General features: G+C 47.4%; 1 protein-coding gene and 1 pseudogene across 1 annotated transcript in view; one reads left to right on the top strand and one right to left on the bottom strand.

The window, feature by feature from the left end:
- The window catches only part of DUSP19 (dual specificity phosphatase 19), a 104,624-nt gene extending 99,357 nt beyond the window's left edge, over positions 1-5,267 (top strand). The window contains exon 4 of the mRNA XM_078680486.1: positions 5,044-5,267. Coding sequence (XP_078536612.1) covers positions 5,044-5,250 — 207 coding nt within the window. The 3' untranslated portion in view covers positions 5,251-5,267. The remainder of the gene's footprint in view (positions 1-5,043) is intronic.
- A 7,060-nt stretch (positions 5,268-12,327) lies between these two features.
- LOC144822698 (protein KTI12 homolog pseudogene) lies at positions 12,328-13,477 on the bottom strand (annotated as a pseudogene).
- Positions 13,478-17,778: the final 4,301 nt, after the last annotated feature.

The following is a 17,778-nucleotide window of genomic DNA, read 5'->3' as shown; positions in this document are numbered from 1 at the left end:
CAGGGTTGTGGGCTTTTATGGAATTGGCGGCATCTGTCTAGAAGCTAGTTGAGCATTCCCTTATTTGCAAGGTCGCAGTTTTTGTAGTGTAATAAACATGTATTTGGCATTGTAGCTGGTGTAGACTCTAGCTGGTAGCCGGGGAGTTTTATGCTTATTATTGTTTTAAATATTAAGTGAATTGAGGGTTGCATTTGTGACATGTTGCTGTAGGCTTTGGTGGGGAAAAGCTCAGCATGTTTGTTGACAGAGATGCTGTTATTTTAATTCAGTCCTGATTTAGAATATTTTACCTAGAAAACACCAAACTGATTTTAGCCATTTATTGTTTCATTGTAGACAGTGGTTTAAATGTGTGCCTTATGATGTTAAAGAGCTTCATTCAGTAATTGGTTGTAATATCTATTTGGCTTTACCTTGACAATTTGCTTTTCTTTTATTGTCTCTCTGAGCTTTGTGATCATGAAAATCCTTTGGCTAGCTTTTAGCGTTGCTGTTCTGTGTACAAACACAACTCTTCATTCTGTATTTCTGCATACTGAGGACAATTGCGTAGATTTCTTTATTTTCCCTTAGAGTCAGCAGGAGAAATTTGTTTTTAACATCAGTAATTTCCAGCCCCCCTTGAATATTCTCTTCATTCCCTCAAGAATGCTCTCATCTTATTTCTTGTTCACTGCTCCCACACACACGAGGGGAGTATGGCTTACAGGCCTGCAGCAGTGGGCTATTCCTGTGGCCCACTTTCAGATTACAAAGATTGGATATAGCATACATGAACCGGTTAATAATCTTTACTCGTATCTTTTGTCACCTTGGAACCTTTCTCTATGCTTTAATTTTATTTGCTTAGTTTACTTACGGCATTTAAATTGTTTGGTAATTTAACATTTTGAACTAGTTTATGCCTGTAAGATAGCTAATTAATTTGCCTCCAGTTCATAGGTGTGAATCGAGGCATAGCCAATTCAGCCATTCATCATCTTAAATTCACTATATGTCCCCCGATTGAGATCGTACATAATGATGCCACAGGTCTATTCAGCTTTTGATGTGCAGTGTGTAAATGCTCAAATAGTATGGGATTATTTTCACAATATTTCTATGATTGCTTAGTCTCCTTTTGTTCATCTTGTTTCTTTTCTTCTCTTGGTGTCTCTAGACAATGCTGTATTTTTAAAGTTTCTGTTTTTTGTTTAGAACCAATTATAACTTATAAAACACAGCAAGAGGAATATTTGTTTTACCAGTAGGAACTGGAAGGCACTAGAATTTGCTGCACTTTTACTGAGTTGATGTCCTCTTTCGTCAAACAGTTTAAAGGCAGTCCCTACCTTTAAGCACTTTTCTTCAATTGATGCCTGCAGCTACGACCACCCTGAATATCCCCTTGTGGATATTTGGAAGGTCCTGGGACCGCTAGTACTTGCAATCCGGTTTTGGGAACAAGTCTCACATCACATGGTTTCAGCTCACAGTTCACTGCATGTTGCTGCATAATGTCAAGCAGATGTGCAGGTGAACCCTGAGCCATGTTTCATTCCAGGGCAAGGAGAGCACCTCCTCGGTTCGAATCCTCCTTAATTGAAAGCTGAACAGAGATATGCTTTTCGAAAGCTCAGGTACTGGGATTGTGGCAACAAATATATTTGCAATATTTTGACATACATCCCTATCTCCATTGGTCAGCTCACTAGCTTCCAATGTCAATGTATGGCTCACAAGCAGCTTGATGTTTTTGTGCTTGTTTGGTTTTTCAGAATGTAAACTACACTTTACCTGCATTGACAATGGCTGTAGCGCCCAAAGTCTAACTTCCCTCTATAAAACTTACTTTTGTTCTATCACATAAATAATGTCTTTAGTGGCCCTGTATCTTTTGACTTTAATTCCCTGCACATAGTACTACAACAGGTTATCACTTGGAAGCATATTAAGTGCAAGTGAAGTGTACGCTTAATTTGATAAGTGCTCTGATTCAGTTATCTGTTGTTTCCAGACAGTTACTCCTGGCCAGGCGGGCAACTAGAGCCACATTTCGGGGAGGTGGGGGGCTGAAAAATATTTTGGGGGGGGCTAATTCTTCCAACCATAGACAGAGTGGCTGTAAGAAGGGGTGAACACACAACAAAAGCCTCATTTACAAGTAAATGGTCTTTTAAAGACCTGTTAAGTACTCGGGTGCTGCTGCAATTAGATGCTCGCCAGCCCGCGAAGCTGTCTCCGCCTGGGCAGACACACACGACGTGGAGGAGGGGGGTGGGAGGAGGGGGAGATGGGGGGGGGGGGGGAGATGGGAGGGGGGGAGGTGGGGGCTGAAGCCCTGTGAGCCCAATGGGTGTTACGCGCCTGCTCCTGGCAACTGGGATATGGCTAACCCCATATCAGTCTCTTTAAACCAAGGAGTCATCACAGCCTATCAATACCAGTGTTCTTTATAGGATGCTCTTGGGACCTAATGCCACTGAAATCTGGTTGCCTTAAAGGCCTCATCCCTTAGGGGCCCACCCAAAGATGCCCTAGGTCCTATTTCCATGCAGCTCCCATGGTGCCTTCGAAGACTATAGACAGGGGTGCTTCCTTTTTGAGGTGTACTAGATTAGAAGTATAGAGGGATGATTCTGCATCCCTCTATGCTTCCCCAAAAGGTTGTTGAATATAGTGACTCTGGTGCTGAGTTTCTTATTCTCCAGTTGGGAGACCGGATTACTGTCCTACATATAAGGGGTGTTTACTTTACTAATGTCAAGGCCCCCAAAGAATGTGTATGGGATTTGTTGAGGGGTTTGACCCCTTTGAGCTGACATCTACCCATCTTGTCTTCACCTTGTGGGTGGCAATTTTGGCAGTTTTTCTTTTCTTTATCTTTTTCATCTACCTGGTTGGTGGTTTGGTGCTATTGTCTCTCTTCATCTTGATTGACCAATGCCTGTTTGGTAACAGACAGACTTAATCTCTGATACCTTCCTAGTCATCCCTCTTCACAGGGACCATTCCAAAGACTAAGCTGTTTATGGACCTTTACCACCTTTTATGTGAAGAGGGTTGTGCGGCTGTGGTAGTTAAAGTGGCCCTTACACTCTCACAGTGGCCTTTGCACTTGCACAGCCACAGCGCAGGGGTGACTCTGGAGAGGTTTGCGGCTCATGGCATCCTGTGTTCATTGTGTCTGTTCTCCATGTTAAAATATGAAACACTCAGCTGGTGGGGCATCCGGCCTCTATGTTCGTATTGTTACCTTTATGCTGTTAAATTGACCAGCCCTTAGTTACAGCTTGCATCCCAGTGTATCTTGCAGTTCCTTTTGGAGTTAGGGCCACTGGCTCACAGGAAGGGTAGCCCCATCTCCTTTGGTGGCATTGGGAAACCCACTTGCTGTTCGGCTCTCAGTCTGTGCCTTTATACACTTGCATGACTTAAAGAGGTCAGCAGGGCTAGAAGTAGTCGGTCATTTTCCCTGCCTTCATGGAAGGTTGATGAGCTTGAGGTGGGTCAATTCGCTTATGAGGCCTGAGTGTGTGCACCTTGGGGGCTAGGGCTTGTTCAAAGTTGCTCACATGCTCCTAGGTTGCCAACAGAGCTGTGGAACTGTCAGCTGCATTTTACATTAGTGCCACTGGAAGGATGGATGGGCATGGGTGGAGCCAGAAAGATGCCATATCAGTATGTGTCTGAACATCTGTGGCAAGTTCATTCACATGTCAGATGAGTGCCACAGAGAAGGGTGTGAATATGCACTCTGGGGGCAGAGGGAAAGGATTGTGGCCCATGAAGCTGCTGTGTCTCTTTAAACCACCTCTTAGTGTACGAAGAGTAAAAGGTAGCAAAATTCCAAGTATACCCCAAAAACAGGGTTCAGCCCGAAACTCAATTGATGCATCAATTGTTTCAGACACAGGGTCACATCACAGGGGTGTGGCTTCTGGCTATCATTATCTAAAGCTACTGCCATGCTTAAAAACTAAGGGCCTTATTACGAATTGGCGGTGCGAGAGCGGGACCGCCCCGCACCACCAAACCCATGGTTGAACTGTCCGCCAGAATAGGAGTTTTTTCCCTGGTCCGGCGTGCGGTTCTTTGGCGTTCCCACGGCGGTGGTCTTGCAATGGAAAAGTCAAAATCAGTCCATGCCGTGCAGGTACTGGGGTGCATGCACATAGTGGAGGGGGGTGGGGGCGGGGCACAGCATGCATCCAGAGGCAAAAGGGGGCCCTGTAGTACCCCTTTGTTTAATTTTCGCCACGGTTTTCATGGCAGTGGAACTGCCATGAAAACCAAGGCAGAGAGGGAGCTCATAATATACTTCACCCGTGAGTCTGGCAGTCCATGGACCACCAGACTTGTAATTCACCGCCAAATAGTTGGAAGAAGGGAATCTTATTGAAATTTGGGCTCTCATTGGATGACATTTAGAATTCATCACAATAAAGTCAGCTCTCCAAATTATGGAAAATAATGTATGTAAATGACATAATCCGGGTGAAGCATGCATTTTGTAACTACAGCTTTTTCTGCAATAACAGCAGAACATAAAAAATATGTTTGTGTGATGTCACCTGTAAGAGGGCTCAAGCACACTCCGGGCACCCCCTGGATGGGCACCGAGGCATGTACTAATGTGATTAGGGTGAGGCCTCAAAGGGCCCCTGGTTGGCAGCTTCTGCCTAACGGAGGCAGAGTGAATCCAGAAAGATGCTCTTTCTCCAATTGTCCAGTGTTCAGTTATAATGAAAATTATGTGCATTACCAGTGTACGGTATTGACTGTGCTTCGTAGTTCTACCTATCCTGCGCCTGATCTCTGTGGTATCCTGCGCTGTTTTTAAAGACGTTGTGTCATTGAAGCCCTGGTGTCTTTGACTGTCTAAATTTAAGATCCATGAGACGCTCGCTGGTCAGCTTTCTTGATTTGAAAAAGTACATTTTGAAGCAAACATGCATGCATCCACTAAACTGAAGCGTCTGAAGGTTACTGGAATAATTTCAGTAAATATGTGGCACAGTTGTCATGCAATTTGTTACAAGTTGTTTTTTGTCTTCTCAGGGTGGCGTGGTCCTTGTGCATTGCAACGCAGGGGTCTCTCGCTCTGCAGCGGTTGTCATCGGGTTCCTGATGCATTCAGAAGGACTCAATTTTGCAAGAGCGTTTTCCACTGTGAAAAATGCCCGACCTGCGATCTGCCCGAATCCAGGCTTCATGGAGCAGCTTCACAAATACCAACACTGCAGAAAAGATAGACCGACAGAATAAAGGACCTACCTCCCGCACGGACTGACAATGTGATTCATTCAATTTACCCTCTTCTATCCCATTACATTTGAAAATGTGCAGGTCATGATAAAAAATGTAGCTGCAAAACTTGCTCTTCCCAAAGAAAATTCTAGAAAGAGACGTTAACACCTACAAATAAAGAAATACTTGGAACGCGTCACTGCTGTGACCACCGTTCATATTTTACAGCAGCAACAGAAAGACCCTACTGGTAAATCCCAAACCTCATCATCTTAGGTGAGGACAACCATAGGCCATTAATATTTCTTGCAACCTATTGACAATCTGGCCACTAGATTGAGACAACTAATCGGGATTTCAAGAACGAGCTTTGATTGGATCCAGTCATTTCTTCAAAACTCCAGCAACCAATAAGAATTGGGCCAGTAAAACCACCCAGGGACAAAGTTGCATGCAGAGTACCACAGCTCTCCTCTTTCTCCCCTTATTATTAATAATATGCGTCCTGAGGCACAGGTAATCAAAAAGGCTCATTTCAGTTACAAATATTAACGGATGACAGCCAGACCCATCTTTCGCTGGAAGGCAACTAAGCGAGATTGACTAACATCGAAGATGATCAAGCACCTTTGTGTTGCTGGTTCGACAAAGAGGGTAATAATGCCAGCGGTGAGGATGCTGAGACTATGCATTTTGAGTGACACATTCCCCGAACAGCAGTTACAGGGCAGAAGTTGACGAACTCATGACTAAGTGGAGTACACTAAATTCCCCTTAAAATGCGCTACATGTGTTCTGATGAAGAGAGCTATTAACGTTTTCTGAATTGCACACACACAGCAAACTGAGGCAAAGTCCACTGATACCTAAAGAAGCTGTCTGACTACTACTAGTCAGTCAGAAGCCTATGGCTGACTCATTTATGTGGAACACGCCAAAGAAAATTCTGTCTGCAAAAAGCCCTACCATCATGAACCCAGTCATTAACTTTACCTCCCGTCCCTCCCTTGCCTTCTTTCATCACAAGTGAGGCCCCACCTCCCACCTGGACCTACCCCCAGCCCATAAAAACTCTGCCTGCCCCCACCTCCACCTGTTTTTTTCTGTCTCCCTAGTGAGATTTACCTTTACTGTTCCTCCCTGTGGCGGCGCCGGGGAGTCTTCGGTCTGGTTCTCTGCGGCGGCGGAGCCCTCAGCAGCGTTCTCTCGGCGATGCATCTTCCCGCTCCTTCCCTTCCTCCTTAGTGGGCGGAGCGGTTGCTCAGGAAGCCACAACGACGTTCAACGGTCTTCCTGTGGCTGGGGCTGAGTTTCCGGTTGAGGCTTGCGAGGCAGCCTCTGCTCCCGATGCTGCATAAGTCGTGGAGGCCTGGTTTGTGCCCGGTCTTTTATTTCTTCTGTGATTTTGGTGTTTTTTTCCGGTTGGAGGTTGTTTTTGGCGGCTGGCTGGGATTTTCTTCCTTATACGGAGGTGAGGCAAGGTCGCTTCCCCATTCTCCTGCAACCATGCGGCGCAAGAGGTTGTTTAAAAGGAACAAACTTGTGTCTTCTTCCTCCTCTTCCTCTCCTGATGGTTCTCCCGTTCCCCCCTAAACATCCTAAGAGCCAGGGCCTCTCTGGGGGTGACGTGCCTCTTATGTCCAAGGAGGAGATGCAGGGCATGGTTGAGGCTGCTGTGTCTAGGGCTCTGCAGGATCGTCCAGTGCCTTCTTGTCCTTCTCGTGCTTTGGATCCTGTAGGTGATTTATCCCCACCGGATGGTGTGTGTCCGTCTACCTCTTGTGGCGGCAAGTATGTCTCCAGGGAGGAGATGTGGGACATTCTGGCTCATGTACAAGACAATTTGGAGTTCCCTTAGTTCCAGATGGGTGATGCGGGTGGGTCTCTTTTTACTCAGTATATTACACCCTCCCAGTTGGGCATGCCCTTTCAGGGTCCTGTGAAGGAATTGGTGCTGAGGGAATGGCATGCGGTGGACAAGTTGCAGGTCCCTCGCTTCCTCTAGAAACTTTACCTTTTAGAGGGGGAGGACCCATTGCCTCACGATGTAAAGTTGGACTCTATCCTGGCGTTGCTGATTGGCAAGACCGCTATTCAGCCTGAGGATTGTACCAGACTGATGCTACTGAAAAGATGGTAGACTCTGGCCTTAAGAAGTCTTTTGCAACTAGGAACTTGGCGCTGAGGGCTAGCCTTTTCTCTGCATATTCTGCGCAGTCTTTGGTGCAGGACTTTGAGAAGTTTGTGGCGGCTTTTCAGGAGGGCTCTGAGTGTTCTGACCTTCTGGCTGCGATGGAGCAGCAGGGTAAGCTGTTGGCTGACATTTCCTCTGACGTTATTAAACCATCTGCTATGTCCACTCGGGCCTTGGTGGCAACGCGTCGTTCCCTTTGGCTCCGGAACTGGAAGGCGGATCCTGTGGAGAAGGCGGCTTTGTTGAAGTTGCCCTTTGATGGCCAGGCTCTGTTTGGGGACCAGTTGCCAGCCATGATCTGTAAGGCTTTTAAGGAACTGAAGCATGCTTTGCCCTATAAAGGAGGTTCACCTCCCTTTAATAGACCTTGGAATAGGGCCCCTCGGTCATCCCTGAAGCAGGAGTCTCGTCAGTCTGTCCGGCGGTGGCGATTTCAGCCCTCTTTTCTAGGAGTTTGTTTTCCCTAAGTCCTCCTGATGATGAGAAGGGTGCACTTCTGGTGAAAATGCTCGCTGACAGTTCACCTGCAGTGGAATGACAGACGGGGCATCACTTTCTTATAGCTCGGCCTCTCTCTCCCCTTCCGGATTCTCCCGCGGCTCTGCTCTGTTCGTGCTCGGGTCGTCGGATCGTGATAACACGCAAGGTATGTGCTTCCAACTTGCCTCCCCCCGGTCTCGCCCTGGGCATGACCAGGTTGTACGGGGCCCAGTGGTAGCGGGCCACGAGCGGCTAGGTAGACAATCTGGGGTGTGGGGGGAGCAGCTCCCAGTGCCGCATGGGCCATGCCGCACCTTTTAGATTCCAGCGCGTAGGGAGCAGCTCCCAGTGCCGCATGGGCCATGCCGCACCTTTTAGATTCCAGTGCGAAAGGATCGGGTTAGTGCCGCACGGGTCATTCTGCACCTTCAATGCAAGCAGGAAGGGCGCGGGTTAGTCCTTCCAGGCTTACGAGCCTGTATGGTAAGAACATTAGGGAGAATCTAGGTTTATGGAGCCGGAACTTTATGTAAAGGTCAGGCTTGCCGGTCCCAGTGCGATTGGGACTAAGTGAGCATTTTAAACGAATTAGGAAGGGAGGGGAGGTGGTCTTGCGGTTAGCGCGGCCGCCTTTGATGCTGTGAGACTAGGTTCGAGCCTTTCAATAATTAGATGTTTACGGTATCGCGGTTACGTTGGCGAGGTTAGATTAGCGAGGGGACTGGGATGGCGCCTTAATTTACTCAGACTGGCCTTTTAAAGGAGTGATGTAATTGCTTTGTTAGTGTGGTTCGGTTAGCAAGGGACTGGGTTGGCGCCATAATTCGTCCGCCATTACCAGTACTTTGTGGGCGGTCATTCAACTAACGAGGGACCGGGTTAGCGCCATAATCCGCCCGCCGTTACCGGTCCGTGTCTTGTGATGAGCGAACTATTTATTGAGTACTGAATTGGTCAAGTTAGTGGAATAATCTGACTCAGTAATTTTAGACTGGGTTGGCGCCATAATCCGGCTGCCATTACCAGTCCTTGTGGGCGGTCATTCGACTACCGAGGGACCGGGTTGGCGCCATAATCCGGCCGCCATTATCGGTCCTTTGTCTTGTAAGGAGCAATAAAATTCCTTGGTAGTGGGGCCATGAGAAAAATGTCGGTTCAAAATTGCACCAAAAGGTGATGCAGCTTCTGATGGCCTAAATGCAGCTTCTGATGTCCTAAATGCATGTGCCAGTACCGATTTCGGGGAAATTCTAGCACCGTGTCTCTGCCTGTGTTAAGATGACCTTCAGCTGGGACACGAGTAAATGGACTGTTCCGGCAACGGATAACGTCACTGCCTTTCTCTCGTCACCGTCAAATGATTTCACGAATTACATGGCATGTCTCGTCCCAGGCGCGACATTCATCCATAGTAACTAGCGGGGAGCATCAGGAGGTCATGGCGGCAACATGTGATATTCAATGGAACCCAAGTTCTCAGAACTGTGCCTTTTAATGAACCGCACGTGATGTGGTAATTCGTAACCTTTAACATCCGAAGAGTCATTCAGAAAGTCAAGGAGCGCTTATTCAAATGCTTTGACGTTTAAAGTTCAATGCTCGCGGGGCGGGCTACGCGCGCGGGTGGCTCTTGAAGGGCAGGCCGGCGTGCAGGCCTGCCTATCCATCACCAGCCCCAGAATTTATGAAAATCCTGGCGTGTGGCTTTGTGTCGAAAAGTCTTTGCATAATCTAAACAAATAACCTCCACCTTATCGCTTGCAGTCTGCCAAAGCTTCTTGTCACTTCGATGAAACTAATAGGAATTTTTCTGACACTATCACGTATAGGAGGCATAAACTATGCTGATTTAGGGTGATTGCATTACCCATCTGGATGCTTTATAACAGTATCCCTGATAACGGCTGCGGTCACCGTGCCTGGGAGGGAGGTGATGGCACCTGCATACTGTCTTTCACATTTACTGAGCTCTCGCGCTACATTTGCAGTCTATGGAACATTTGTAGTTAAAATGGAGTCTCCGGAAATGACTGCTGACAGGCCTAGTGCTACACAATTGGCGATAATGTCACCCAGCTTGAGCGTAAACATTGTAAGGCATTAGCGAAATAAATGTTTGAGTAATGCAAAAGTCACTCGGTTAAGTGAGTGGCGAAAAGGGCGAGAGCGGGAAAACAATAATGTGCGAAGGGAACAAGCAGTAGGTGCTACCACACTGCAGTTTTTACAGTGTATAAGGCAAATGCAGTCTATGGTTTCTGCTTACAATGACAGGGGTGTGGAATCTTTGAAAAATTGTACTTGTCCAAGGGACAAAGGGATACAATAATCTTCTAGCCCTGTAAAGAAATCCACTAGTCCCACACACTCTATAAAACCAAAAGCTATACAGACTAGCAAGGACTTATTACTAGTCAACTATAAAACCCAAAGTATACATGACCATCTCTGCCTCTTTGCCCTTGCAAACTCTCTTATTATAAAGTATTACCTTCCACACTGTTTTCTTGCTATCAGCAGTAATCATTTGCCTTTCCACTAATTTGCCATAGGGCCCATACCAATTCCACATCTTCATCATAGGGTTCATAACCCGCCTGTTCTCTTTTCTCACAACAAGGGTTTCACACACTTACTGTTAAATTACACCACTCCCTTACTACAAATATACCTTCACACTATATACATTGGAATGGATATCCCTCTCACTACCCATCCCAAGACCTTCTCTTCACTCCCTCATCAGAGGCTCTGTACCCCGAGCACATTTCACTACAAGTTCTCCTCCCCTCTCATAAGAGGTTTTATTCCATCTCCAGTTTCACCATAGGCTTCATCCCTTCCAAAACCCTCTCTTGTCTACTGTTGCTACCTTGCCTCCACTTATCACAGGCTGCTCAGCCTTCTTTACCCCCTCTGCGATCTCATCTAAGCGCTCTGAGCAACCCTTTTACCTTAACCAGCTCACTTTGCTTCCTGCCTTCCATCAACCCTGCCAACTGCCTCCACAGAAACAGAGGAAAGAGTCAAAATTGAGAAGCCTGCACAATACAGCTCTGAGAGTGGATATTTCAATAGCATAATACCCGAATCAATGAAGGGAATGTTATGAGACTCACAGATGGCGCGGAGGTAGACCTCAAGGGGACCAGGCTGGATTGAGGTGGAGAGAACAGACACCCAAGCTGTGAATTATTGAAAAAATCACCAGGCAATATTCAGTGAGCTATAAACTGGCATTAAGCACCTGCATGTAAACTGCAAGACATGGGTTTAGAACCTTGTTTGTTCTCAATCTGTTATTATAAGGCTGCTAAATAGTTTTTTTGAGCATTATTAATAGACCATCCAGGCAGTGTCATATTTTAAACCCCAACTTTCAATTTCTACCAGCCAAACAATCGTGGCATATAATCCCTACCAGTAAAGACTGTTTATGACACTACACACTTGTATGATTAATAGTCAGTGTATAATGTGTGTGAGATATAAAGCGCTCTGGCACCTTACAGTGGGATAAGTAGCGCTATGAAAGTATTAAATTAAAAAAGTTAGGAATTGCTATTTATTTTGTCATTCCTATAAATACTCATACGTACTTATACAGCTGCAATTTTTACAGTGCATGCATATGTGTTACATATAGGAGCTACAGAAAATCAAAAACCAGCCTCCAAATCTTAGCTTCATGCATATGTGTTACATATAGGAGCTACAGAAAATCAAAAACGAGCCTCCAAATCTTAGCTTTTTTTTACTTAAGTGATAACAAGCCGTGTGCCTTTGTTTCCCCCATTACTGTGGCATTTAGGTGTTAGGATCTAGATAGCTTCCACCCAGGATTATACTCGAACAGAAGGAGGGATGATGGCACTTTAAATGTTCTCTTAGTTTTGGGCTCGAGCTGGAAGAGAAGATTACTAAAACCCTGGCAGGGCAGCCTCCGTCATTCAGCCTTCTAAGGTCACTGATTATCATCTGATTAAGTAGTGGTAAAGTCTGTTTTTATAGTGCTTGAAAAGAAAACGAGTGAAGTGTGAAGCACCATAATATCAACAACAAGTACTGCCTAGTAGGGGAGAACTGGTGAACGACTGAGATATAGCACTAGAATGTGGTGCTAAAAGTTCAGTGAATGTGGTGGGAGGAAGAGACAGGCTGGGCACAAGCAACTGAAGGATTCAAAGCAGATATGTGGGCACTAGAGAACAGCTTGAGGTGGGCATTTATGATTATGGTGTGGCATTAAACAAAGGAGGTATTTAGAAAAAAGGATCCAAATTCCTGAGGAAAGTGGGGGAGAGCACGCAGAGCGGGTCAGACTACTAGCGTTTCGCCCGGGGAGCCTGATCATCCCCATGAGAGTCTAGGCTCTGGCTCAGGGTAAGTGAGCCACGTATGGTGAAACACAAATTGTAGCATCTGATCAGATAGGTTACTTGAACGGGAACAGAAAACAGTGAAGTTAGAAAACTGGGGAAGACAGGGAGAAGGAGGACTGGGCACCTTAGGGGACACAGAGGGTGCATTAACCACCAACAGCGAGCTCCCAGTGAAGAAAGGTCAGTACCACCTCCATTGGGAAACATATGCCTTTAAGACAATGTAGTAAAAGAAGGATTGAGCATTTTGAAACACGCCCAATGTCCCACTCCGTTGCTTGCTGCCTGCCTCTTGGTTGGGATTTTGTTCCCACTAGTTGAGTTTTTTGCGCTTTCGGTAAGTGCCTCCTGGAAGCTCCTGCATTTCATATTTATCAACCCTGACACTGAGCCTACGCAAATGAGACGATCTATTCCCCTGGACAGAAACTGCTTTCCTGTGGAAAATGGCATCACAAATGGCAGCAGGCATCTTTCTGCACAGTAAATAGAGGAATGTCCCAGCAGTTCCTTGAATCGGGGACTTCAGAACTCTCTACAAGTGCATCAAATATTTCCTGCTTTACTGGTTTTAAGGCTCTCTGGTGTTCACACACAGCTGACTTCCGGGGCTTTTAAGCAGTGAGAAATCTGTATATGTTTATCAAACAAGTACATCTTATATCCGTAACCCTTTATGTAATTGAGGGCGTCCAGTGGCACCACATCCTCCTTGTTCAGCTTCCTTGCCTTCAACTTCAGCTCGCAGGGCTCCTCTGACTTCTTACTCTTTTCGAGAATTTGCATACACAGCATTCCTGTACACTCTCAAGGAATTGTAACGTACGACATGCACCTTCCCTGACCCCGCTCACGTAGGCATCTACCACTGCAGGGGAATCCACCCAGCACCACTATTGGCATATCTTTATTGTTTAACTAAGAGCGCATGTGCAGCAACTTTTTGCACCCGGAAGCATAACTAATATGAGAGCCGGTGTTCTAACACAGACCTCAGGGCCGGCATTAGCATTGGGGCGCCCTGTGTGACAATGTTTGTTGGCGCCCTCGAGTGACCATCTCCACCACAGATTCCTATTCCCTCACTACCACCAGTTAACAGTGCCCCTCAAATCTCCATAACCAGTCTCTCAGATTTATTTCGTTTTATAGCACCACTCATACCAGTGTGAGGTGTCAGAGCACTTTACATCATACACACATTTAACAGCGACAATCACACGTGTAAATCGGTGTATAAGAAACACGTTACATAAGACAGAGCATTACAAGATGTAAGAGTCACATGTCATCCATACTTTACTGATAGGCAGATATAGTCCTTGGACTGGAAAAGCACAAGTTCAGAATTTAAACCATAACACTAATTATTAGGGGTTTTCTTCAATAGTAATAATTCATTTCTACCCAAATGAACCTTTTTAGCTAGATCAGGTTAAGGAAAAGCCGGGCAAAAAAAGACATTTAGGTCTAATATAAACCCTGCAGTTTGCATGCAGACCTTTGATGACAGTTAATACCTCATTGCTCTCTATTAGGATTCTAACCTATAAACTGCAAAATAACAAATATCTCTCTGACAATAGCAGTAACCTATTTACCTATTAATATTACATGCACTTTGCAATCTGCATGGCACACGTTTTTAGCAGCAGTCATAGTAACCCTCTGAGCTAACTTACGAGTAGTCAAACTTCCACTAGACAAAACTCCTTCTCTCTCCAGGAAGAACATTAATCACCGGAGTAATCTTGACATTTTTATTGATATCTGAAAATTGCTGGAGGGAAGGAACGAGGCAGCAGGTGGTTTTTAAGCCATAAGGTGGGGACTGATCGCACCGCCCTAGAGCCAGCCCTGACGGACCTTACAGACTCAGTGAGCAATAACGGTATTTTTTGGCTTTTTGGCAGGGGGAGCTCAGAAAGACATGCCAAAAGTTTATCTTTGCAAATGCACTTGCAGGGTTAAAAACGCGTGCAGATGTGAAGGGAAGATCATCCCGATGGGGAGATTAAAACAACGGAGGGGAGATTAAAACAACAGCACAAACTTTCTCACAGCTGCAGCCAGGCTTTTAGTTACCGTAATTACCTTAAAAAAAAGGCGCATTCACTAAGATTGCATATTCCAATCGGATAATAACTGCTTTGTGATTATATTAGAGGCACAAGGGTTAAAGAGAATGTCTACTTGTCCGGAGGACTAAGCAGACAATAAAACTTCTTGTCCGCAACAAGAATCCTCATGTCCAGGGCGTCGGGCGATACAAATTACCCACCCCTGCATGACATTGAGGTGCGCCACTGCTTTGGAGTTAAGTAGCACGTCTATATTCGTACATACATGCGCACTGTGAGAAATTAGAATATTGTGGGTGTGACAATGCATCTCAAACAATCATCACAATCTTTCTCGGGGTGAACGAAACGATTTGAGTCTCTAAATAACGGGCGGTTAACCGTCCAGTAGCTTGGCACAACACAGTCAGGCTTAATTCCGAGGCACTTCGTAGGGTATTTGCGTAGCCCACAAACAGTAATAAAGTAAAACATAACTCGACAAAAGTCATAGGTTAATACATAGCAACAAATGACCCCAATCGTGCGAAGACAGTGTGTAGTCCTGGGTTTAGAATGGGTAATATGAGTTTGCATACTTAGTCACGTTAGGTGGTGGTGTCACTGTGAACATGAAACATAGGCAAGTAGTCAAATGCACGCAAATGTTTGTTTCACCTCCAAGCCACATGTGAAATACATACAGTACTTTGCCAAAAATGAGTGTCATGCGCCTTTCCTTGTCTGCTCTGCCTGAACATAAGCACGACAACCCGAAGGCTACTAGTTTGTGATGAAGATTAGGTGGAGTAAATGGGTGTTTTAAGGTAGGCGCTGAGTCAGTGTGTCTGCAGTTGAGGCCAAGAGTGCCGGCCCTATACGCCCGCTGTGCACAGGGTGAAGCAACAGACACAGATAAAACACAAACGCGGTGTACACGAAACTAATTCGGTCTTGTCTTTCAGGTCGCGCCCGGGAACACGTCGCAAGGACTGGCAGCCGCGAAAGATTGACAAGTATAGCAGCAGGTAATTACATGGGTGTGAGTCCTGCGAAGGGCTGGTTGGGGTGAACGGAGCATGCAACAGGTAGCACAGCTGATACAGTTGCCAGCAGACTCAGCAAGGAGTGGCGCAACTTCACGTGTTCGCTGGCCAATAGACTCAGCCAGGAGTAGCTCAACCTCGCGTGTTTTTCTCACTCAGCCAGGAGTAGCGCATCCTCACGTGTTTTTCTCACCCATAGGAACCCGCAAGGGTAGAAGCCACCGTGATGAGCACTCGCGCCACCGCGCTACCACAAGAAGGGCTGTGGGCAGAATTCTTGGCAGTCGCGCAGGCAAAAGGGCCAGCATGGGCCCAGGGCTTCATCGAGGCGCGTAGGCAGGAGGACGCCGCTCAAACTAGTGCCCCCGAGGACGCGGCGTGCCCCTCAGGTGAAGCGACGCAAAGGTCCACCCGGAAGCGAAAGAACACAAGCAAAGAATTCCCGGCCGAGCTAGCGCGAAAGAAACGCCCGTCGACGCCACTACCCCCCGCGGCGAGGCCCGTTGAATTACCTGTGACACCTGCCGTGGTGCATGAATCGGCCACGGGTCTAACAGACTTGGCCCAAATGGGTAAGGCCATGGACGAAATGATGGGATTAATGGCACTGTTTCAAAAATGTTTAGATGATGTGGCGGCGGCGCAGAAAGAGATGGCCCCCCCACCCGCGCCTACAATTTCTGATCCTGTGGCGCAAGTGTGGTCTCAGCAGGGAACTACTGCGGGGTCACACGGTCCGGGGACTGCAGTAGCTAGCTTGCAGGTTCCCGCAGTTGCGTTGCCGGCACCAGCTGCGCCGCCGTCACCTTCGCCACCCCTCAGAATGTCGGTCAGGTGCCCACCACAGGGTCGGCGTCCACCCCGGAGAGTACAGTGGGGGGCGCTGCAACAAGTACAACCGTCGGCACGGGTGGTGCAGCGGGATTAGCACGACCTGGCTCGGGGGGGGGGGGGGTCGCCCCGGCGCACGTGGAGGCGGTACAACCAGCCGCTGTGGGGCCAGGCAAGCCAAGCGTTACACAAGCCCCGCTGACATCCAGTCGTTGCTCCCTAGCGCGGCAGGTACCACAGGCTGCCAAGGAAGGGATATGGAGGAGGGAGTATATTGATATTTTGACACTGTTGATGCATGACAACGCAGGTGCAGATACTAGGAAGATGGGGGGGAAAGATGATGAGAAAAAAGTTAGGTACCAGCGTTTGCCAGAGAAGACAATAGAAAGTTGGACTGAGGCTTTTAACATCTTAGCGGCAGTAATAGTGCAGAAGGACCCGGGGCAGAACGCGGCATTGATGGAATATGCCAACACCATCCAGCAGGGAGCAAGGGAATCCGGGGGGATGGGTTGGTTCGGGTATGACCAGGATTTTAGGAAGACAATGGCTGGCTGCCCTGAACTAGGATGGGACCAGAAGGATATCAAGCTCTGGATCAAACACATGTTCAGGACAGGTAGTGGGCAGAGGGACACACCGTACAAAGCGCAGGGTGAGTTGGACACTAAAAAGTGAGAGCAGTTCCCGAGGCGTTCCTTCCAGCAGCCCTTTCGAGGGGGCCGGGGGAGGGGTCAAGGTTCCGGACCGAGACGTTTCAACTCTGGAACGTGCAGAATGTTCAATGGGGGAACATGCACCTGGGGTAGAGCTTGTAAGTTTGCCCACAATTGTAGCAAATGTGGTGCCCAGCACGCAGCAATCACTTGTACCAACGGCCAGAACCCCCCCTCCCCAGCACAGGGAACGGACGGAGCACGACAGTAGGGCTTTGGGTGGCAAGGGCCTCTCTCCCATAGTGTTGCAGAATTTTCTTCCTTTAATCAGATTGTACCCGCATTTGAAGGAGCAAGCGTTACTGGCTGAGGGTTTTGTGGACGGCTTCAGGCTACCTTACAAAGGGCCACTGGGTTGCAGGGACGCTTTGAACCGCAAATCAGCCAGGGACCTACCTCAGGTTGTTAGCGAGAAGATTAAGAAGGAAGTTGATCTGGGGAGGGTGGCGGGCCCATTTCCTCCCCCCCACCCCCCTGGAATTTTTTTTAGTTTCACCACTGGGAGTTGTGCCAAAAAAGCAGCCCGGGGCATACCGCTTGATTCATCACCTATCTTACCCGGAGGGCAACTCGGTCAACCACTGGCTGGAGGAGGGGGCGTGTTCTGTGTCCTATTGTTCACTGGACATGGCCATAGACATGGTTCGGAGAATGGGCAAGGGGGCGTGGCTGGCCAAGGCTGACATAGAATCGGCGTTCCGCCTCCTGCCTGTCCATCCAGCTAGTCAACACTTGTTAGGCTTCAAGTGGGAGGGCGAATTCTTTTTTGATCGCTGCATGCCAATGGGTTGTGCCGTCTCGTGTGCCTATTTCGAAGCGTTCAGCTCCTTTCTT

Source organism: Lissotriton helveticus, chromosome 3_1 (assembly GCF_964261635.1).
Source record: "Lissotriton helveticus chromosome 3_1, aLisHel1.1, whole genome shotgun sequence".
NCBI classification, from domain to species: Eukaryota; Metazoa; Chordata; class Amphibia; order Caudata; family Salamandridae; genus Lissotriton; species Lissotriton helveticus.
This window is presented reverse-complemented; position numbering and strand designations above follow the sequence as displayed.